The 23,667-nt window shown below is 36.4% G+C and overlaps 1 protein-coding gene across 3 annotated transcripts in view; it reads left to right on the top strand.

Moving 5' to 3' along the window:
* The window catches only part of LOC139120745 (receptor expression-enhancing protein 1-like), a 46,738-nt gene extending 24,537 nt beyond the window's left edge, over nt 1-22,201 (top strand). The window contains exons 3-9 of one of the 3 annotated variants that reach the window (XM_070685294.1): nt 12,247-12,323; nt 14,003-14,123; nt 14,762-14,875; nt 15,553-15,694; nt 16,266-16,495; nt 17,583-17,622; nt 18,071-18,229. In XM_070685294.1, the coding sequence (XP_070541395.1) occupies nt 12,247-12,323; nt 14,003-14,123; nt 14,762-14,875; nt 15,553-15,694; nt 16,266-16,495; nt 17,583-17,622; nt 18,071-18,075 (729 nt within the window). In that variant the 3' untranslated portion in view covers nt 18,076-18,229. Of the gene's footprint in view, nt 1-12,246; nt 12,324-14,002; nt 14,124-14,761; nt 14,876-15,552; nt 15,695-16,265; nt 16,496-17,582; nt 17,623-18,070 lie in introns of all 3 variants that reach the window. The other 2 variants (XM_070685295.1, XM_070685293.1) reach the window with 2 other exon arrangements.
* The last annotated feature ends 1,466 nt before the right edge of the window (nt 22,202-23,667 follow it).

Below are 23,667 nucleotides of genomic sequence, written 5' to 3'. Positions count from 1 at the left end.
TAAAAAGCGGAAACCCCTCAATACATTCCCAGTTTTCAGTCAATTGATAAAAAGAGAAATCTAAACCTGTTTCAGACTGTCAAGCGTACAATATTTTCATTGTACAGCTCATAATACCGCAAACAAAATTATCCAAATTTCAGTTTTTAGCTACTATAGACTATAGTCTATAGAAGCTATTGGGATGGGTATCCGTCCGGCGTCCGTCGTCAGTCTGTATGTATGTATGTATGTATGTATGTATGTATGTATGTATGTATGTCCGTTTGTGAGGCGTCCGTCCACTCAAATATCTTGAGAACCGCAGTACTTACTGATTTAATATTTGTTGTGTAGATGAAAAATACGATTTTGAGAAACTAGTTTTTTAATTTTTTGATATTGTTGAAAATAGGCAAATTAATGCCAAAAAAGGTGTTTTTGGTAAAAAATCTTCTTCTTCATAACCGCTGGTCAGACAGCTTTGTTATTTGGTATACAGGTCCCTAGGGGTAACCCAACTTAGACTTGTTCAAATTGTGATGAAATATGCAAATCTGTATTTTTAAGGAATTTTTTTGTCATTTTGGTCAAAATTTGACTTACATTGTATGTAATTCTTGTACTGTATAAACCCTATCAATTCACCCAGAAAAAAATAATTAATATGATTTTAAATAATTGAATTAATTAGGAAATCATCAAAGCCAAATAATTTTAGTGTAGAATTATCAGAAAGTTCAACTTTTTTTGACAGTTCATAGTGAAATGCTTACCATCTTGGAGGATTAAAACATGTAAAGGCAACTTTCCTGAATCCCAACTTTGACATATTCTGAACCGTCATTTATTGTGCCCTGTATGTTATCTAAAAGAAATTGCTCAAAATAGTCAATAGAGATAGAGATAGAGATAGAGATAGAGAAAGTTCTAATTTCCATTTATGGTTGACTTGGTAAGGATAAAATAAAATTACTTTTTGAGGAAAAAAATAGAGTGGTCAATTAAAAGAGTGGTCAAAGTGATAGGGTTTTTATGGTAAAGCTGGGCTGTATAAAGATTCCTCATGTGCTATTTATAGCAATTATGCAATCTGTGTAAACAGTGCAATGAAAGTGTAACATGATTCCTTATAATGCTTTTGATGACCTTGAACTTCTTAAGTTTCAAACCTTTGTCTCTTCAGTGTGCTTTCTCTGAGTATGTACAGTCTCAACTTATTAAACAGAACTCACAAGGTTAATCAAAGATATCCACCTTCTTCATCAATACATGTGTCACAAAAGGTTATTCTCTACATAACTCAACAGAGCTCTGTCAACTGTTGAGTTGCTTGTTCTTTCAAAACCGCTGGTCAGACAGCTTTAATATTTAGTTTACTTGTCCGTAGGATGACCTTAGTGAGATAATTTCATACAGTAAGGAATACTTAATTTTGTATCCATGTCTATAGTAACTTCAGGGACATTGGCCCTATGTTTATTCATTTACTTTCTTTGTGCACAACAAACCTTTGCTGATAATTGGAAGTCAGACATTTGTATTGTAAATTTTACCCAATGGATGTGAATTATACAGTTGAGCATTCTCAGAGCAGCTTTATTTTGTGGAAATTGTTCTGCTGGAGCTGTGCAATACATGTTGATTCAGTGATATCAGTAAATGAATGAAAATACTGGTCGGCATTGTAATTGTTTAAGAATTAATTAAAGTTCGGTGGGGTTTTATCCGGATCAGGTAGAATATGCCAATAATTTAATAATTTCCCTCGCATTGTATCTTTTTTTTACGAAAACTTTCTAGAGTTTATATTTGCAACTTGCTATAAGGTGCATCAGATTGAAGAAGACCTGAATTTTATCATTCACCAAAATTTTTATCACATTAGTGAATTAGACTAGAGATGTCTTATAATTTAAAGATTCACACATAAAAAGTGTACATTTTAAATGCGTCTATTTGAGAAACATTACAGTTTTCGTTTTGAAATGAATGGGTCTGATTATTTCCATATCTGGTAGAAGTACAAATGATGTATACAAATTATAAGTTTGTGTGCAAGGCACAGTTTAAAAAATGATGTCAATCAATAAATGCATGAGACAGCTTGAAGTATCTTGTTTTGATGAATATTCATGAAGTTGCACTAGAATTTTCCAATGCTCTGATATTTTTCCAAGCTTATCCCATGATGTTTGAAGGCAAAGAAAGGAAGGGAGGTCACTCCCATGATGCTTTGCAAGATAATGATTCTTGGGTAATTCAATTTTACAGTCGTCTGTTTGTTTCAAATTTCATTAATAATGTGACCCTAGCGTTACTCAAAAATAATTACTTTCATTTATGTGATCTGCTCGGCACTCCCTGATGTTATGAATGCTTTCAAAGTATTAGAGGTGAAATGCTTGGCAAATGTATTGAACGGTGTGCCGTGAATATTCTGAGAATGGATTGATTGACCTCTGTGTAACCCTAAGTGTTGAATTGAAAGAAAGAACAAGAAAAGTAGGTTATGCAGCGTTGGCCAGGGAAGCTATTAAGACATCAGTGTTATCTCCATAAAGTGGTTAGATGGAACATTTCAGGAGTGACAACTGATTTTTCCTGTGTAATGGCATCGGGTAATGGATTGATAGCGAGGCATTCCGTTACTGTGAAAAAAAAGCCTATCTGTCATTAGAGCCAGGTCTATAGCATGCCTGTGAAAGACTGGCATTCTCTTGATACGCCCTGGTCAATACATCTCTACTGGTTGGTTCAGTTTCATTTGAGAAACTAAACTATATTGATTGGCTTGAAGGAAGAGTTGAATAGACCATGGTGAAATTACTTCTTAGTGGCCTTCACACATGCATACAGAATCAAATTACCTCTGTGATGCCAATACCATATTAATAGCATGCGCCATCTCATCAGTATGTGTTACATGCATGTCAATTCAGCTGGTGAACTATTCTGGAACTTTCTATTTCAGACTTTTTGCCGTAATTAAACTCTATTCCTGAAAGTCTTCGATGGTTGCTGCTCAAACATGATGATTTGAGTAAATCTGCTGAATCCTGACAGTGAACTGTGCTAGTTATTGTCTTCATTCCATGTATAATGTGATTTATTCTTAGTATATGTGCAGAATTCAAGTTTTCATCCAAGTAGCTACGTACATGTCTCAACCTGAGTTGTAGGCATTTAATGAATAGTAGCCTAGGCATGGTGTAAATAGTAATCATTTGAATACAGCTAGATTTGAACCCGACTAGCATGGTTTCTGGAAACACATTCAGCTTGGAGTCAGCCAGCCAGCCACGTCAGCAATACACACTAGATTGTGTGCAGTTGTGCCGTGTGGTAGAGATCAACTTACAGACTAAATTACCCGTTTCCATAGTGACTGAAATTTGATGTTTCTAGGGTCATGATAAAGGCAGAGGTTTGGTGATAATGTCAGAACTGTGACTCACAGAGCAGCAGACATACTTTGAAGTCTTGGTTTGTTCTCTCAGATAATTGCAATGATATCAGCCTTGCTGTAAGTGCAAGTGGCTTGACACTCTTAGTAGGAACTTTCAGTGATTACCAATGACCAGTAGATTCTAGAATTGATTAAACCCAACTTCATTTTTTTGCGTGTACGTATCAAGTGTAGTGTGCTGTGATTGAGCCACCTTCAACAAATTCCAGAATTATTTTCCTGACAGAATTGACGCAAAACATTGCATTACAATACATTACATTATACTGTTATATATGATCTGTAAGTCTTAGCCAGGTCAGCTTGGTACAACCTCCTACAACCTGTTTTGTTACCGGTAGTAATTAAATGGCCAGAGGGTTCCCCCTGCTAGAAGACAGACTTCTTTGGTAGCCAAGGTGTTACACTGTATTCCATTTGGTTTTGTGATCAAATCAAATATGGCCAACTGGCAATGCACTAGTCTATATAGTGCATTGCAATAATGATGAAGAGTCACTTGTCCTTTTCATGGCAGACACATGAAAACAATGTAATTCAAAATTCAGATGTTTGTTTTGCACTCAACCAATGAACTGAAAAGTTATTGGACAGTTGACTGTCAAATACTTTCTCAATAAAATTTTACCATCATGTTTCACCATCAGTATCTGGTATAAAAAAACAGTGCTTCCATATTCTGTAAGTTGTCATGTTATCTTTGGAAAAAAATTGTTTCATAGTAAAATATTCTCCCGATTTGCAGTGTTTAACATCTGTAATATAAACTGGATGATTTGTTGTTTTGAAAATAAGAGGTTAATAATTATTTCATTAACAGGTGCAAGGTTCAAGTTGTTAAACTGATCTAAGGTCACATGTGTTATAAAACAAAAGACTACCAACTATGTTTTTTATCGCGAAAAAGGGTAGTGATGTAAATTTCACCGACATTTCACATTAGTGTGAACATGAAAAAGACTTGTCTCAGAGATTGGCAAGACAACCAGTCATGTACATGCCCCCTACTATGGGTATATTGTGTTGTATCATTTCAAATTCATTTCTAGTACCTTATAAAGTAATTGTTTGAGTGACAGTGGACCAGCATGCAAGCAATTGTGTCATCTTGATAGGCACGGATATAGCAGTGACATCATCAGTTGACCTTTGGAGTCCATTAGAGTCAAATTTTGACATGCTGTTGGCCTCTGTAACAAAGAGGTCGCCAAAGGTCATGCAGCAGTTCAGCGTCTTTCAGAAGTTTTCCAGCACATGTCTGAACCCAGAGTGACTGCCACTTTTAGTTCCTGCTGTGTTCAGGTCTCCTTGTAAACACTGACTTTTCTACTCAACCACTTTCCACGGAATACTTTGATGAAGTCAGTGCCTGAAATATTACCATTGAATATTAAATGATTTGGTAGTTATATTATTAACCAGATGTCACACAGCCAGTACAGCAGATTTATGTCCAGACTTCTGTTTCCTGATCAATAAGTTAACAATAGCTTGATAACACTAGAATGTACCTTCTGTCTGATAACTGATAATTGATTTCAAGGGAATTATCGTATGGATTATAATGACAATGTTGATTTTCTCAGTGGTGTACAGGGGTTAACATGGGTGTCAGGTTTTACTAAACTTAGTATTCAGTCTATTATAATGATGTGTTATACACTGTTTTGCCAGCCTAGTTGGATTCCTTAGAATTGAAATTATAAACTCACAAAGTGAATTGCTGCATCTACATTAGACACAGTGATGTTATGGAGGTCAATTAATTGTCAGTGTTATGATTACTATAACACAGTTGCCATGGCAGCAAGAAGTTAGCTATGCATCATTGAAAATGAAATTTGCATACAGATTGATTTTGTAGCATTTTCATTTGTAAATATTCCTCTGGCAAGTTCATGTGTGTGAATCTGTAGATGGATAATTTGCATGCTGTGACTACAGAATTTAATATTATAGTCTGCCTTCACTGGTAATTTCCAGACAACATGGGAAGTAACCATCAACATATTGGTAAATACATCCTTCAGAAATCAGTCAGAATAAAACAAGAAGTGAAAATGTAATCTAATAAATGTGGATTGTATTTTCATTGATTCATACATATGTGAGAAATAAACAGTCCATAATGACATGTATACCATCAACTCAGTCGCCAAATGTCTCTGAAATTTAATGACCTGAATCAGCACTGTGCCATCTATTATCAAAAATCAAATTAGAAACTCAACAGTCTAGCCTGGTTTAGTCTCATGAGAATTGAACAAAATGAGTGTTCTGTTCAGGAATATTAAAAAACAAGGTGGAAGGGTTTATCATTGAGATGTACTCATTACCAGGTCATGTGATTGAAACATGATGACCTTTGACCTGGTAACATCCTGGCTGTTCATCATTTTGTAATAGAGTATTCACATGGCATTCCAAACACATAGATCATACATTCAGCAGATCTCATTCTGCTATATTTTTGGCTGTCATTGATATACAGAAATGACGTCATGCAGTGCAGCTATAAAATTGAGTTATGAAATCAGGGAAATTCAGGAGAGATGATAAACTGTACACTGTGTCAGAATATTGAACTATTATCCTTGAAATACAGTACACAGGTCATCACTAGCCTTCCTTTGACCTCGCACTGATAGCTCTCAGTTTTCTCACTTCTGTTTGGTGTGTGTGTGTGTCAGTATGTGTGTGCGTGTGTGTGTCTCTTAATGGTGCATTTGTTATTCTCATCCAAAATTTAGTAGTGTTTTATTCATCATACAGCTCTGTGCACTTCCAAGATGTTAAACAGATTTTCAGGTCCATTGAAACACTCATTTCAAGTTAATCAATAACATATCAGAAACATTCCATATGTTGCTGTCATTTTATGACATGAAATGAAGCCAAACAGTCTATTCTCAGATTACTTAGGTGGTTAACATTCATTCAAACAAGACTATCATGCAAAGACTTGATTCTTGGTAAATTCAGTTACAGTTGTGTTAGCAATGGTGACCCAGCCCCATCAATGACCATACTGCATGATGTCATGGGTTTAGCATTGTGGCAACACCAGCACAATGTCACGTCAACACTGATTGCCATGCAGCTGCCGCATTTGTTTACAATTCAATGGTTTGAACATTGCAAATGTCAATCTGGCTGCCAATGCAGATGAGTATTGAATAGCAATGCAAAAATGTCAGCAATGACATCGCGATGGGTCTCTTGTATCATACGGTATTGAAATGACAATACAGTGAGAATCATACACATGTGACAATCATTTCATAGATAATGTATGTTTTAGAGATGAACATATCAAACTCAGAAAATTTGTTAAGTTGTACATCTGAATGTTGGCAGTATAATATCTGTTAATTGTATCTTTTTTGGGTCATCTTCTGAATACTGACACAGTGACATTAACATATGATTATCATGTTTAGGAGAGATAAGCTAAGGATATGTCTGGTGTTTACTGCATTTGGCAAGGTTTTCATCAACAGTTGACACTGATCAATGATATCTTGAAGAGTGTGGCAGAAGTAAACATTGCTATAAATGTTGTAATGTTGCAAAATGAGTGTAGTCCACAGTTTTGATGAATAATAAATAAAGTACATATGTGAAAAGGGTAGGACCAGATGTTTCTATTTAATCTGAATTTTGATAATATGTTATATTTATCTGTCATAAACAAGTAAAGTAAACACCATTGTAGCAAATATGGCCAATGCTATTTATGAGGGGGGTTTTTACATACCAGGGTCAACTAAAGAGGGCGCTGTTGGCATTGATAGGGACTTTGTCCTCAGAGAATGTTTGTATTGATAAACAGAAAAGTTAATCCCTGAAGTTTGTTTTTTTTAAAAACAAGTAAAATTGGTCATATGCAAATCAAATCAAATGTAGGATAAACCACGGGTATAGCCATTAAATAGTTATTTTTTTTAAAATTAGTTAAAACCGTTACAAAAAATAGGAGTAGATTTGTATAGTTCATACACGGGAGGGGTATGTAGAAGACAAGTTAGGTTCACTTGACTGATTTTAATGAGGCAGATCTACTTCATCCTTTTGAGCTGACATCACAATTCCATACTGCTTTAAAGTGTCCAATTATCTCATCTGAGGAGGACACGGATCCTGACATAGCTCATACAGTCATTTGACTTTCCATGTCATACTTAGCATACCACAGAGGGTACATGTAAAGTTATTGAAAGTGGATGCTATCTCTAATTACCAGCTATACCAAGTGTTTTCATTGCTTTCCAAATACGTTTCTTGGCAGTCAGCCACCTATTTGTTTCTCCCTAGAATTGGCAAGTTGTTGTGTTTCATGTGGAAGTTCCAATTACAACTCAGATGACCTCGCGCAGTATATTCACAGATCTGTCAATCATGCCTGAAACACAGTAAATGCCACTCTTGTACAGCAGAAAAGGTCACACAGTCTACAAAATGTACTTTCAGTACAGTCATAACAAGAAATTTGTTAAAGTCATTACCTGGTGATTCTATTTATTTGGTGACCTTGGAATATATCTGCATATTCCCTGCTGTATATATTAAACTATAAATACAATTATTCAATGACATTGTTATGAATTTTTCAGTGTAATATCAGTAACATGGGACCCTAATAGGCTCTTTGTGTTGATTTTCAAATGTAATCTAATTAATCGTTAATTCTGTAACACAAGTCAAACATTTCTGCATTTATTGTCAACGCCTTTGTAATCAGTGTAATTTTTACCAGTCCAAATATGATTTCTATGCAATCTTAAGCTGTGGGGATGAAATCACTCTCCTTGGCATTATTCTGTGCAAATTCACAAGAGTAAGAGCCAATTGTACTGTTCAATATATCTTATAATATGCTTAGGGGCCGTCGATAATAAAAGCTGATGCGCAAGAAACGTAATTCCTTTGTTTTACTTGAACCCCCTCCCTCCCCCCTCAAAACGAAAGTTCTTATGCGAAATCAATTTCGTATTATGATGCCATTTCTGACAAACCCACTCGCACCTCTCCTATCCACACGCCCATGAAAAAATACCGGAAGTGCACATTAATTAATAACCCTCCACTTTACGCGTATCACTTTATAAGTCACAGAACATTTTAATGTATGTCGCAGGCAGGAAAATGTTTTACGTACATGTTTCACGTTGAAAAAGCATACAAGTTTTTTATATTTATGTCTTTTTTTGTCTTTTCTGTCTCCGTATTTTGTGGTCATTCTGTTCTCAATGAACACGAAGGTAGCACTGCGTTCTCGCTGCAAAGTCGCGCTTCGAAAATAATAGACAAAAATCCTTATGCGATTTTGACGCACACAAAACGAAATGAGCTTTGACCCCCTCCTCCCCTAAATGAAAGAATTACGTTTGTCATGCATCAGCTTTTATTATCGACGGCCCCTCAGAGACTTACAGAGAGACAGGACATACCTTCAGCCTTGCTGATATGCTAATGAAGTGACAGCTGCTGATGCTGCATACCTCAGTCTGCAATACAGCAGTGTTATGTTGTACAGTCTGCAATACAGCAGTGTTATGTTGTACAGTCTGCAATACAGCAGTGTTATATTGTTCAGTCTGCAATACAGCAATGTTATGTTGTACAGTCTGCAATACAGCAGTGTAATATTGTACAGTCTGCAATACAGCAGTGTTATGTTGTACAGTCTGCAATACAGCAGTGTTATGTTGTACAGTCTGCAATACAGCAGTGTTATGTTGTACAGTCTGCAATACAGCAGTGTTATATTGTACAGTATATACGGATAGTTTTCAATCGGATTCGAACCCACAACATACGGCATCAGTCGCCTAGCTGAGAGGCCTGAGACAGAACCAGTCGGCTAAATCTCCACTCCCAAAAAAGAGTGGTTCAATAGCCGGCTAAGTTGTTACATTTTTCTGACTGAGACCTTTCACACGTTGAGAGTTCGTGAAGCACTCACGCACGCATGCTCACTATCATACATCGCACATACACACTTTATCGAAGCGAAGAAACGAATTTCATCGCTTTAACTGGGCGAACGATAACCTCGGGGACAATTCTGTCCACCAGCAGTGTTACCGACCCAGGATAGAAAATACGGATAGTTTTCAATCGGATTCGAACCCACAACATACGGCATCAGTCGCCTAGCTGAGAGGCCTGAGACAGAACCAGAACTGCAATACAGCAGTGTTATGTTGTACAGTCTGCAATACAGCAGTGTTATATTGTACAGTCTGCAATACAGCAGTGTTATATTGTAGTCTGCAATACAGCAATGTTATGTTGTACAGTCTGCAATACAGCAGTGTTATATTGTACAGTCTGCAATACAGCAGTGTTATATTGTACAGTCTGCAATACAGCAGTGTTATATTGTACAGTCTGCAATACAGCAGTGTTATGTTGTACAGTCTGCAATACAGCAGTGTTATATTGTACAGTCTGCAATACAGCAGTGTTATATTGTACAGTCTGCAATACAGCAGTGTTATATTGTACAGTCTGCAATACAGCAGTGTTATGTTGTACAGTCTGCAATACAGCAGTGTTATGTTGTACAGTCTGCAATACAGCAGTGTTATATTGTACAGTCTGCAATACAGCAGTGTTATGTTGTACAGTCTGCAATACAGCAGTGTTATATTGTACAGTCTGCAATACAGCAATGTTATGTTGTACAGTCTGCAATACAGCAGTGTTATATTGTAGTCTGCAATACAGCAGTGTTATATTGTACAGTCTGCAATACAGCAGTGTTATATTGTACAGTCTGCAATACAGCAGTGTTATGTTGTACAGTCTGCAATACAGCAGTGTTATGTTGTACAGTCTGCAATACAGCAGTGTTATGTTGTACAGTCTGCAATACAGCAGTGTTACATTGTACAGTCTTATATTGTACAGTCTGCAATACAGCAGTGTTATGTTGTACAGTCTGCAATACAGCAGTGTTATGTTGTACAGTCTGCAATACAGCAGTGTTATGTTGTACAGTCTGCAATACAGCAGTGTTATGTTGTACAGTCTGCAATACAGCAGTGTTATGTTGTACAGTCTGCAATACAGCAGTGTTATGTTGTACAGTCTGCAATACAGCAGTGTTATGTTGTACAGTCTGCAATACAGCAGTGTTATGTTGTACAGTCTGCAATACAGCAGTGTTATGTTGTACACTTGTATCAACTATCAGATATTTATGTTACTTAATGATGGATTGCAAAAATCAGTCATTTTCTCTGAATACAAAAACCTCAACAGCAACTTCTACCCTTGGAAATTTTTTATAGCTTTGATACAATTAAAATTGCAAAAAAATAATGATACGATGCTGTTTGAGAGTTGCTATGACCGATTTGTTACATTGAATAATAGCTCTGTTGCCGTTGCAAGATTATCATGCTGTTGTCAATAAAAGGCAGTTGTAAGCTTGCTTTGAAAGAAACATTTGAAAGTAGACTATTGATGGCAGATAATAAATTTCATTGTGTGTATTGTGTTTCGTCTCTTCAGTGACCTCATCTCTTTGAATGTAATGCAGACGCTGCTTTTGCATTCAGAAATATTTTAAGAGGAATGGCAGTTTTTATGCATGAAAAGTGAAACATCGTCGTAGAAAATGTTTGATCCATGCAGTGTGTCTGAAGCCATTATTGTTATCATACAGACAAACAACCTGCATTGTGATATATGTGGTTTAGCTTTCAATACAGGTATCATAAACATGCACCCAAGACTGTGTTTATTACAACGGCACTCTAGAACCACTCGTGGTTGATTCCATTCACATAATTTGTTATTTCTGATTGAGAAAGGGAGCCAGACTTTCACCAGTTCGACATCTGGATCATATAATTTTTAATGAAATATTCCTGAATATGCTATGAACAAATTGATGTTAGGGTTCAACAAAATGTCAGACTTTCTATTCTGTCCAGGCACACATTTTCCATCAAGCAGTTGATCTGTAATGGCACTGACAGGCTCTCGTGCCCTCCATTTTCTAAGGATATCAAATTTTGCTTGGTAGCATGTCTTGATCATTTCAATTGATGTATATTCTGATCCAACAATAGAACTAATCAAGTTGGAAAGAGTCCAAAAGCAAAGACACATATCCAGCAATATACTGAGAGGTTGGAAGTTAAATCAGAAGCTGAAGTACACTAAAGAAGAAAATCTGTATTTGAAAATTGCTGTTTCTCTGTAGTTTTACAGACTGCCCAACTGTGGCCCCTTTAGAAACTCCAAATCTGTCGTCAGTGTGTTGTATTCAACATGCAGAGTCAGAAATAACACAGCTGGTTGTGTTAGAGGGCGCTGTTCACAATGACCATGCATGTACCTGATACCTGTCTCTTTCATTCATTGAGTGCAGTTGTACTTAAAATGTATTCCCCAAGGCTATAAGTAACCTGATATTTCTTTCAGTCGATTTTGCATTCAAATTCAGGATGATGGTGTTGAATACGAATTAGATTGCTTTGCATTTGAAGTATTCAATTAAACAGAATCTTGTTATATTTCAGATGATGCAGAGTCTAGTGTCCTATATTTTTAGGGCATCATGATTAATAGTTTAGCGTGGAAATAAAATATATCAATTCCTGGGACTGTGTTTCCCTTCAGCTGTCTTACAAGCAAAGTATCCATCCATCATTCTGCTCTGATGTAATTTCAGAGCTGGTTTGATTTATTCAGCAGGCAGTAGCCCAGTGAAATTGACACTTGGTGCGTACATTTCAGGGCCGCTCACCATTGATTTGCTGTGATCTGATTACATTTTGCAGGTGAAATGGATGATGTACTGGATAGTCTTTGCATTATTCACATGCGTGGAGACTGTGACAGACATCTTTTCTTCACTGTAAGTACTTAGTCTTGGCTTCATCTTACAACAGTTAATAAACTGACCTTGTCCTTGAAAAAAAAAGGCCAAATCACTTATATGTTAGACTCATAAGAGTTGTGTTATCATATCTTTCACATTTACCGTACATGGAGTTGGATAACTTACTGAAGTGAAATAAGCATTTAGAGGTCACAGTACAATTCAGAACCCTGGGTAAATGAAATATTGTAGAATCAAATATGCTGTGACCAGTCCAAGAACCAATTTCAGTATCATGTTAGCATCCCTGGTCCACAGACACAAATGACCAATGTTTCAACACTGTGACTAGCGGTTGATGTATTTGCAGTGTTGAATTGTGTCATCACGGTATTATAAAATGTAATTTATGTTTTCGCTGTAAATCCTAATATGCTTTTTTTTAGCAAATAAATGATTTTGTAATTTTCATATGAATGTAAATTTGTATAAAAGAAATATAGGTTTTGATGTACATATATGAGTACATTGTTGCTCTTTGCTCTTTGCTTTTCCATGTTTCAATTCATAAGGCCAACATTGGATAAAACAATTTTTAATAGCCTTCCTAAAAGCTAACTCTAAAAGTCATTGTGTGATTAAAACTGAATGAATATTTATTGTGATCAATGGAAATTATTTCATTTTGTTAAATCACAACACATAAGTTATATTACCGTAGTTTTAAAGAATATTGATGAAAGTTAGATGAAAGTAAGATGAAAATTGTCTCTAGTACAATGAAATGTAGGATCTATACTGATTAGAGAAATGATGAGGAATTCGTCATGGAAGCTGCGAAAAGTTGAGACAGTAAGATTCTCATACCAGTCATCAAGGCTAATCATGAGTGATTTTCGATCAAATTTTAGTCATTTGACAGGACTGACATTGCAAGGTTGGGACATTTTCAAAAGATTATACAGTTTCCCAATATATTCAAACACTGTTCATTTTTCAAAGTGGCTTTATCCAAATTGTTTGAACATTAATGTGCAACATCAACACTGCATTGAAATTATTATCGGTGAAGTAACATTATTGTTATGTTATATCATACATAACTGCATGTTTTTCTGACTCAATGCCAATATGTAAAAAATCAGCCAAGTAGGTATGCTTCCCCACCCACAATAAATACATCAAAGATCTGCTGGGGCAGAGTGTTAGCAAAATTCTCACTGGTGCGTCTAACAAAGGCGCTCAAGGATAAATTGATCAGACGTGTTTTTCCATTTGAAATTGATGCAGTTGCCATGGAGATATGCCAGTCCTCATCACAGTACGTAATTACCAAGAGTAGGGAGGCAGCCATTGAAAGTAAAATCAAATGGACTTTTCAGCATGTAGATTAGCTCAATTTCATTGAAATGCATTATACTGTCTTCCGACAACCTTGAATTGAAATTAGAGGACATGGCAACAACCAGTCACATTTTACTTTAGCCAGTGTTTTATTCTCACTAAAAGAAATGAAATCACTTAATGACAAGTTGAGAAAATGAAAATATTTATAATTTTTCAACATGCCATTGCTATTCAGTTTATGTAAAGATAGTATGTTTTGTAAAAGTTATTTATTTTGTTTTTGAATCCGGGAGAAGGTTGTCAAGCTTTCTCAACTTGTTGCTTGACTTAAATTCATCGCATTCTCGTTTCCTTTGTTTTTTGACCAGAATTCCATTTTACTACGAGGCGAAGATTTTGTTTATATTCTGGCTACTGTCACCTTGGACACGGGGTTCTAGCTACATTTACAGGAAATTTGTCCATCCAACTCTGAGTAAAAAAGAAAAGGTGAGTAAAAACCCACAGTGCCTGGTAAATTGAAAAATTCAGGTTTTTTGAAAATGTACCACTCATACCCATTGTTTCTGTCCCACAGGCTTAACTGACATGTTTTCTATGTTGTGATCTGGAGATGTATAATCTGAAGAAGCAATGAATTTGTAATCTCAAACTGACATAACCTAACCATTTCGATCTATTAACGTCAATTCTCAAATGACTCTTGAACATTCCATATTTTCTGATGAATTGTAAGGTATGAGAGAGAGCTTTGCAGTTTTGTGAGGTCAGGAAAAGGACAGCAAGTACATGTACTATTAATTTTAATAGTGAAAGTGATTTTATGTAATGTTTGTTACTGGTAGTCCGTGGGTGGTTGTTGATTTTTAGCTAGCTGTACAGATTGAAATGTTCAGTGTAAAAATGTTTTGCCAGGAAGCAGCGCCCTCAGTGTTTCATACTGAGAGAATCCATGTCGGTGTTTAGGTCATGGTTTCACACTCTTTGTTTTATTTTATTCTTGTCAACAGGGCTTATCTGTCTACATGTATTATCAGTGAGTTTTCTCAGTAAAAGAAACATAATAGGCAATTTTATTGTAATGAATGCCTATCCATGATTTCTGAACTTTGTGTTTTACTCCGTAGGAAATTGATGAATACATAGCTACAGCCAGTGATAAAGGTTACCAGACGCTCAAGAGAGTCAGTAAAAATGGTTTAACGATAGCAGCAAATGCTGTAGTTACTTCCGCCATCATGGTAGGTATACTATTTTTTCTGTAAAACAGTGACAATTTCCTTTCTCTCTGTGTTGTTTAAACTTCTGTTACATGTGTCATACATTCTTAATCATTTTTAAGGCATGTTGAAAAATGTGATATTTTCATCGTCAACACAGCCTGTACATGTGCAAATTTGCACTCATATTGACCATATACCCTGACACTTTAGTGGTAATCAAAGTATGAAGTTCATGATGTTTGAATATTGGCCAATTCATTACACTACATCAAGTGGATTTACAGAATTATATTTTGTCTCTCAGGAAAAATACTGACAGTAACAATTATGTACAAATTAAGTTCATGTACACAGATCATGTACGTGTACAGTTCTTAAAACCCATTTTAACAACTAGATGTATCATGTCATAGTGAATTGCACTTCAGGTGAATTCTCTCAGCTAGTGGATGTTTTTCCATGATAATTGTATTGTTATTGGGCTTACACAGTCATAGGAAAAAAATACAAGAAATTCACAAATGAATTCAAAATGAACTCAGTAATTCTATTGTCCAGAGTACAAGTACAACTATGTTCAGCTATAACAGGTACTTTCAACTTTGTATGAAGGAGTTTGAGAGAAAGATGAAGTTGGATATAAACATATCAGTAGGAATTTTTCATTAAAAGTGATCACTTTGTCAACTTATCAGGGCCAATCTTCACTGGTTGACCATATACGGCAATACGCCAATTCACCTGAAGCAGATAAGGAGAAAGCGATATCATCAAAAGAAGAGATGGAAACACAGAGAGAGACAGAGACAGAGAAAGAAGAAGAATCGACAACAATAGGTATTGTCTTGACATCATTTTATTGCGTATATTTTGTTGTATTCAGAGAACATTTCAATGATATCATACATGTAATATAGATGCAGCAAGCTTGGCACAAATGGAGATAAATGCTTCTGTCATGGTAGTGCCTTTTAAACCCTTCTAATTTCAAATCATGTCATCTCTGACAGATAGGTTGTCGATGTCCAACATACAGTTGTATGTTGGTAGAGTTTACACCAGTGTGTCTCTAAGCTGAGTTGATGCACCACAGACTCAAAAATCTTCTCTTTGATTCAAGAAAATTGGACATACATGGATTACATGCACCAGTATAGCACTGACCAAAGGAAATTTCATAAAAATTCTTCAATTTACCCTAAGAGTTTAGAAATACCACAAGTTCAAGGGCATGCTCTGATTTTCTGGCAGCGTGTAAGCCCGTTGATTCTGATAGAGGTAGTGCTGACTCATGTTAGTGTAAAAATTACAAAATAATGGCAAGTCTGAAAATGAATGAGAGATTCAGATGAGTCAGATTAAAATTGAGCAGCAGAAGGATATAATTAGAATAATGATCTGATTACAGAGACTGACAGTGTTGATAACAGAGTTATGGAAAAACATTTACAACAAGAGCAAGAAGAACCACCTGTCCAAACCAGACGGAGGCGAAGACGAGATCTTAACAAGGAAGTAGAGGAAGATTCCAATAGACAGGTAGATAATAATGGTTTAAAAATCAACATGAAAAGATACAGCTATGGACTGTACGCACAAGAAGGCAGTGTTAAACAACACGTGAAGAAGCACCAAGAGGTAAAGCTTGTCGGTAGAGTAGACTAGACTAGAGTAGACTAGAGTAGTCTAGGATGGTGTGGAATTGCTGTGCTTGCATGCAGATGGAAAGGTACAGTAACATGGCAGGTAGTAGGTGTATTGTTGTATGGAAACAGTTCTATAAGGGCTGAATAAAGGCAGTGCTGATGTGGGCTAGGGGAAGATGAAATAGATATGTTGGCAAGTCTGAAGGTTAGTTTGTTGGAAATGGCAATCTTTCCTGTCCCAGTTCAATAGATGGTTGTAAAATTACCCAGGTGTAGTTAGGTTGGAAAGTGGCTACTTAAAATTGACAAAGATTTGTGGGATTTTTATGTGTAATGTTTAGTTGCATGCTGGAAATGAAATCTAGAATTGAAATGTATATGACTTGTTTTACTAGCTTGAAAGATACTGAAAGATATTGAGGCAGTTGTACTTGTATGCAACATTGTTGAAACAGACAAACACAGCATGTTGGCTGATAAATTTGACAAGGAGTATTAATGATTGGCTGATGGTATAGGATCATGGACTCAAATAGGTTTATTGGTCATTGCACTGATAAGTTCATAGCTTGCTTGTCTGAAGAGTGCTTTGGTAGAAAGATTGAGTTGTATATTATTGGGAGGTGTTGAATAATATGTTCAGCATCAGTAAGTATTACAATGGAACTTTTTAATCACCGTGGTTTAGCCTTAACCTATGATTTTCAATAACGAGCATGGAGCCATGCACGTGACAATGGAACCATGCACATGGAAATGGGATGAAAAACTTTCAGTTTTATAAATGCATTGTTGCTTTTGTGGAGAAATGGAATTTGTTTGTAAAATATCAGAGTAATGATGAAGAGAAGAGGGACATTCTAGTGTGCTGATATGATAGCATATAAGTTTATCTGTTGATTGATGGCAGTGTTGCTTGCAATTCAAATGGCAGTGGTTCACACAATTTGATTTTAACATTGGTGAATTTGTGCAGGAAGGTTTATAAAACTAGTGGTGGTTTGCTACGATGCATGACATGTAGGGGTCTAGGAATACAGTAGTAATATTTGATCATTGTAGCAATTACATTTTTTCAGGATTCCGGTTCATCTAATCAGTGCTTTGACATATCCTTAGGTGAGTTTTCTTGAGACATGTGATATGGGGTGAACTCTGAGAATAATTGTCTTCACATGTTATTAAAATATCAGCTGAATTGCTCAAAATCTGAACTCTGATCAAAGGAGCCATCACACACTAATAATTATACATGCAAAATTTGTGTTTACCATTATCAGTACATTATTTACAAGCTATGATAATCTTCTACATCCAAGCTCTCAGTCACAGCATGGAGTCAACTAACCATGGTTGCAGATAGGTTGTTACTTGAACTTGACCCTTGACTTGACTTGACTTGAAAATGACCTCCTTGCACTCAAGTACACTTTTAGACACTAACAACCTCACATAAACATAGTACCATACCATGATGTCATTAATCAGACAGTGTAGAGATGCCCTCCATTGCTTGAAGTCACATTCAACTTTTAACTACATAATATGTCTTTTTTTTTTGTGACAGACTAGTAGCAAGATGTCCGGCCACCATTCAGGACGACAAACCAGACATTCTACCAGAAGTAGTAACTATTGAGAACAAGAAAATGCGATTTTAGGTCTTCACGCTGATTTGTCATGGACTGGGATTTCAACAGACAACTCAATCTGAGACCAGCCAAAGGCCTACAACGTCAATTCCCCTACTGTGAAGATTGAACTTCAAGTGAACTTCCAGGAGCAACTTACTGAACAAATATTGTCAACGTGTTATACAACCATGCATAGTCCTATCAGTATTGTCAAAATCACTATGCCAAACAACAAATCTTGCTCTATTGGATGTTTTTTCACCAAGACAATAAAAAGGGGTGGTCATCCAACCTGTTTTAATCATGACAATATTGTGCACGGGATAATGGATAATTGGTGGCACACACACTTGGTCATAATGGTCCATATTTCCAATGTAGGGTTAGAAGTAATGGATTAGTAATTTACGAATCAGGGTCAAACTCTTTTGGCAGCTTGATATACTGGACAGACCGATGATCAGTCTGTTTCATATTGCATTTAGTTGATAAAATGTTGGCCCCTATGCATGAAATGCAGTTGTAGGGAAATAGAGTAGAGCTGACGTTGCAGAGGTACCATGGGGATCATGTCCGTAGAATATTAAGCCTCTATTAGTGATACTGAAGTAGAGCTGTCTTTCAGCCATGGCTGGTAGATACAGGGTGCAACACCGTAGTTTCTGAAATAGGGAAAGATGCAATTACAGTGAGCTAGATTGTACCATCGTGACAATCACTGTGGCTGCAGTCAGTGATCAATGACCATGACGTTAGAGTAATTTACAATTAGTGTTTGATTAGTAGCCAATTACACATATCACCTGCAAAGGATTTTTTGGGACTACTTTAATGGACCAGATTTGTATTAAATTAGCTGTGTTCTGGGCATTCTCAGAAGAATTTGAACTTTTTTACGCATTTTGCTCATGGCTTCCAATTTGTATGCTGGTACGCAGTGGTGCCAAGTTCTTGTGTTACTATGCATTGTGTGAATTCACTTTACTGATTGGTTCAGCAGACCGCTACAATTCAATTATGTAAAGTTCAAATCAGACCTCCCAGTGCCTCATGGGAGTTTGAATGTAAATATTTACAGTGAGCAGTTGAAAATGATGTCTTCCATGTTTCTGTAGTAGTGATATATTGATAATTCAAAATCTGATTTTGGGCATTGTTGATGGCAGAAAAATCCAGAGAGATGTGAATCTTGAAATCTGATGATCTGGTTCCTTCAATCTTTGTGAACCGTGGGAAAGCCTAGTGATGCATGAAAATAAACACCTTGCCAATTTTAGTTTCTGTCCAAATTACAAAATGTATTGAATGATTCAGGGAGATTTGAGAATTCATTCATCGAACGAGAGACACTTTGCCGTGGTTTCATAGCAGTAAAGACTGTTGGCATGTTATCTCCAGGTATAATTTACAGTAAGGGAAAACGTGGGTTGATAAAATGATATAGTACAATGGGTTTGTACACGGTCGTTCTAAGTGAATGTACAGCTCCACCATCATGGACACACAATGAAAACCAGAATATGATGTCTACACAGGAAATTAGATTATGGGAATACATCATTGATGTGACACAACCATTTTATTGCAGATTGTTTGTGCTATTGTCTTGCCGGCGCAGTGCATGCTTTAATACTTTGCGAATGGTATTACCAGTATGGACAAATTTCATGACACTTTGTGTATTTTCTATTGGCATGTGATTTAATATCATGATTATTTGAAGTTCTGAGTAAAGGATATAGCAGATAAATGGCTCAACCTCCTTCCCCCCCCCCCCCCCCCCCCCCCCCCCCCCCCCCCCCCCCCCCCCCCCCCCCCCCCCCCCCCCCCCCCCCCCCCCCCCCCCCCCCCCCCCCCCCCCCCCCCCCCCCCCACATCCCCTACCTTTCCAACTGTTGCTTTCATTGTAAAGACTTGTTACAGTTGAGAATAATGTTACGGTGCATGAACCATATATCTGCCATATCACGCCAAGTTGTTCTCGATGATATAACAACATTATTTTCACAATATGATTTCCAAGTGATCCAAATCTGTGATTAAGAGGTCACAAAGATACAAGTTAATATCATTGCTGTTATCCCAAATGTATTGATACCAGATCCGTCAAAATTAAATGCATGTGGCTTTAATATTTTCCTTGTTAATCTAACAAATTCCAATCTGTTTATATGTTGAGTAGAAATTCTGTACAAAAATCATATTTTGCTCTTCCAAGATGTAAACTTTAAGCTTGAAGGACTTATTTACAGTACTAACATATGGTGTATGTACATCCAGTGTAGACCATTGGGTTATCGCATCTCTAATGCTAGGTTTATATGTTAGTACTTTCTGTCCAATGTTTTCACTGCCTCAGTGTAATTACTGTCAAAGATATTTTCCATTTGCTTTGTTTTAGCATTCTTATAACTTTCATGGAATAATTTTGATTTGCTCTCCCAACACCCTTCAATACTTGCAATCAGCCTATGTCAGAAAAAGTCAACATTTGTTTAAAGCAAGATTAAAACCAGATCAACAACAAATGATGAAACTATGATCAGCTGTCTGTGCAAAAGTGATAGAGTTGGCTGATCAGCGCCCTCTATATGAACCCAGGTCACAGGGAAAAACCTGTAACAACTGATACGGAGCATTCATCATACTCTCAAGCTTGTCAACAGGATTACAGTCAATTACAACTTGGGAAGTAAAAGATTTCTCTACCAAGTCAAGTGCCTGTTCATTTTCAGAGATGATAATTACTAGTAACAGTATTTTGCAAAGACTGACAATTTATCAATTTTTCTTTTCCACTGATTTACATAAAATACAACACTTATGCATCATAAATTTTTACTTTTCTGTTTTTGGTATACATTGAGTACATAGGATTAATTTTTCCATGAAAAAAAATAATTTTGGTATAAAATATTTGAAGCACTTTTACATTATGATCTAAATGACAGTTGTTAATAGCAACCAGTTCAACTATACATGAGCAGGATTCCAGTCTTATACCAGTGATATTTCTGCATATCTATTCCACAGCCTAATAGCTGTGAATTTTATGGAACAGCAGGGTGTGTAGATAAGGTAGACAAGATTATCAGGTGGTCTGTTTGTGTCTTGGTATTCAAGATCTCAGTACTTTCTTACCGTCACTGTCAGAAAGTTTCAGATGACAACTGCATTACAGAAACCAAGCCAAACAAGAAGGCTTCTCCATTCTGACTTATTTTACAAGTTCAAAGAATTTCTGTCAATTCCATGTGACTTTTTCAGATGTAGACCAAGGTCAAAGGTCGTTAGAAGTGGCAGCAGAATTGTAAGATAGATAGCTGTGTACAGAAGATGTGAGACAGTTGAAACAATCTATGTGCATTTCCAACAAGATGGTGAATAAGACAAGTATTGAAAGTCATGAACAGAAAAGTTGTCTCTGAGAATGTTTGCACAATGCTGGGTATGTCTGCAACATAATACAACATCTTCGATGGTCGCCATTAAAGATTGACATGTAATGTCATGTGAGAATGAAGTGTACCTCTGAATTGTTGTTTCTGGCATCTGAAGATGAGGAACTGATCTCCTTACATGTAAGAACTGTAAAGGTTTGAGTAAGATGTCTGCATGCTGTAATTCATGATTTCCACAACATCAGAGTATTTGATAACGATACCTCTCAGGCCAACTTTAATACAGGGGTCTTCTGATAAACAGGTATTTTAGTTTTGACAATTTTGCGATGAAGTTTCATGATTTTTTGGTACAATTTTAGGTGAGTTTTGATAATTTTTGGTGAGAAGTCTCCCGACGAGGCAATGATGCAATTATGTACAGTATTTTTCACTTTTGAATTGTAATACTTTCACTGTATAATCTTCCTGACATTTGCAAACAGCTGAGACAGGTCTCACAGTCATAGCTCCAAGAATTCTGTAGTGTTCAAGAATTTTTTTTTCTTCCATCCATGTGTTATTTCTTTGACTGTATTATTGTTTTTCAGTTAGTGTATTTATTGTTAGGCCTGTAATATTGGTAATAAAGGTTACACATCCCTTTGCTTTGTGTTACAGCAATCTGCTGTTGTCATGGTGTCTTCATTTACAAACAGCTATCTTTGCTCGGATAAATTACTGACAGCCTATCTCTGAAGTTTCTTTAGGAATGGGCTTTAGAGGAAATCTTTGTGAAGATGTGAAACTGGTCTAGCAGTAACCAAAATAAATATTTGAGAAGATGTGAAACTGGTCTAGCAGTAACCAAAATAAATATTTGAGAAGATGTACAACTGGTCTAGCAGTAACCAAAACACATCTTGGAACAGATAATTAAATTATTACTCTCTATAAGTTTCGGATCAATGTCAGTCTAGGAGTAGTACGAGTCTGCATGCTATTCTGTTTAATACTTTTAGCTTATACCGTACATTCTCCATTCAGGAAGTACCTGTGTCATGTTGGCTTGGTTTCAGATTCTTTAGCCCAACTCAATGATTTTTCACATTTGTCACAGCCAGGGTCACTGCAATGCACAATGGCAACCCCCATGACATAATCCATATGTGAAGTGACCAGCTCATGATTTACAGATGAACCAAATTTCCCTATTGAATTAATTGTGGCAAATAGTCATTATTGCAGCACATCTTGTCCAAAATCTGTCAGAAATTATTAATTTACATTCACTTGGTCTGCGTCACTTTGGTACTGATGCATGTAGTTCGAACAACCTTGGACTTGACTGTGAAATTCAAACAAGAAAGAGAAGATGGTGGTGTCATCTACGACCAAGACCTGTGATAGCAGAGGAATTTCTCTATTTTTTAGTGAGAAAATTGGTTGATGTTTTGCAAAACATATAGGCTGGCAATATTAGGACTAAGTTTGTTTTCTCAAATGCAGAGTCATCCAAAACAGTCTGTTCCTCTAAGCCTATCCCCATCATGAAACACAGTTTTACAACATTGTTCTGGCCCTCAGGCACACAAACATTGGCTGTTACCCTCTTGCGAGTCACTATTATTTGCAGATGAAATTCCACAGACTTGGTAATAGACATTGTGATCAAAGACAAAAAATAGCGCCAATGGCACTTGATCACAACTGGCACATTGTGAAACTACTCTATCTCTGGGTACACCTGTACATGAAATACTGAATGGGTAGGTGCTGCGGGTTTGGAGTTTGTCAGTAAATGCACACAGAAAACAAAGTCCCGAAGTAGCGAATTCCAGCCATTTTCAAACCACACTGTTTGTCAGTGGGGTAAGCAATATTCGCACAAATCACATTTCCAGGCTAATAGACTATGTTTTACGAAATCACACGTCCTTATTACAAAATAAAACGATCTTTGTCTTTAAATCAATGCGCGCAGTAAACAGGTCCAGCAGCTAGTTATGTCATCAAGTCTGTAATGTTAAGGGTAATAACAAATGTGAGAAATCTAAAACGTTAAATATGTTTTTTTTATCAATTTTATTACCAAAAGCGCATGAAATCTCTGATACCTTGAATCAGCCATCCTGCATATTTGTAACATT

Source organism: Ptychodera flava, chromosome 20 (assembly GCF_041260155.1).
Source record: "Ptychodera flava strain L36383 chromosome 20, AS_Pfla_20210202, whole genome shotgun sequence".
NCBI lineage: Eukaryota > Metazoa > Hemichordata > Enteropneusta > Ptychoderidae > Ptychodera > Ptychodera flava.
The sequence above is the reverse complement of the archived record's forward strand: the minus strand, read 5'-3'. Positions and strand labels throughout refer to the sequence as shown.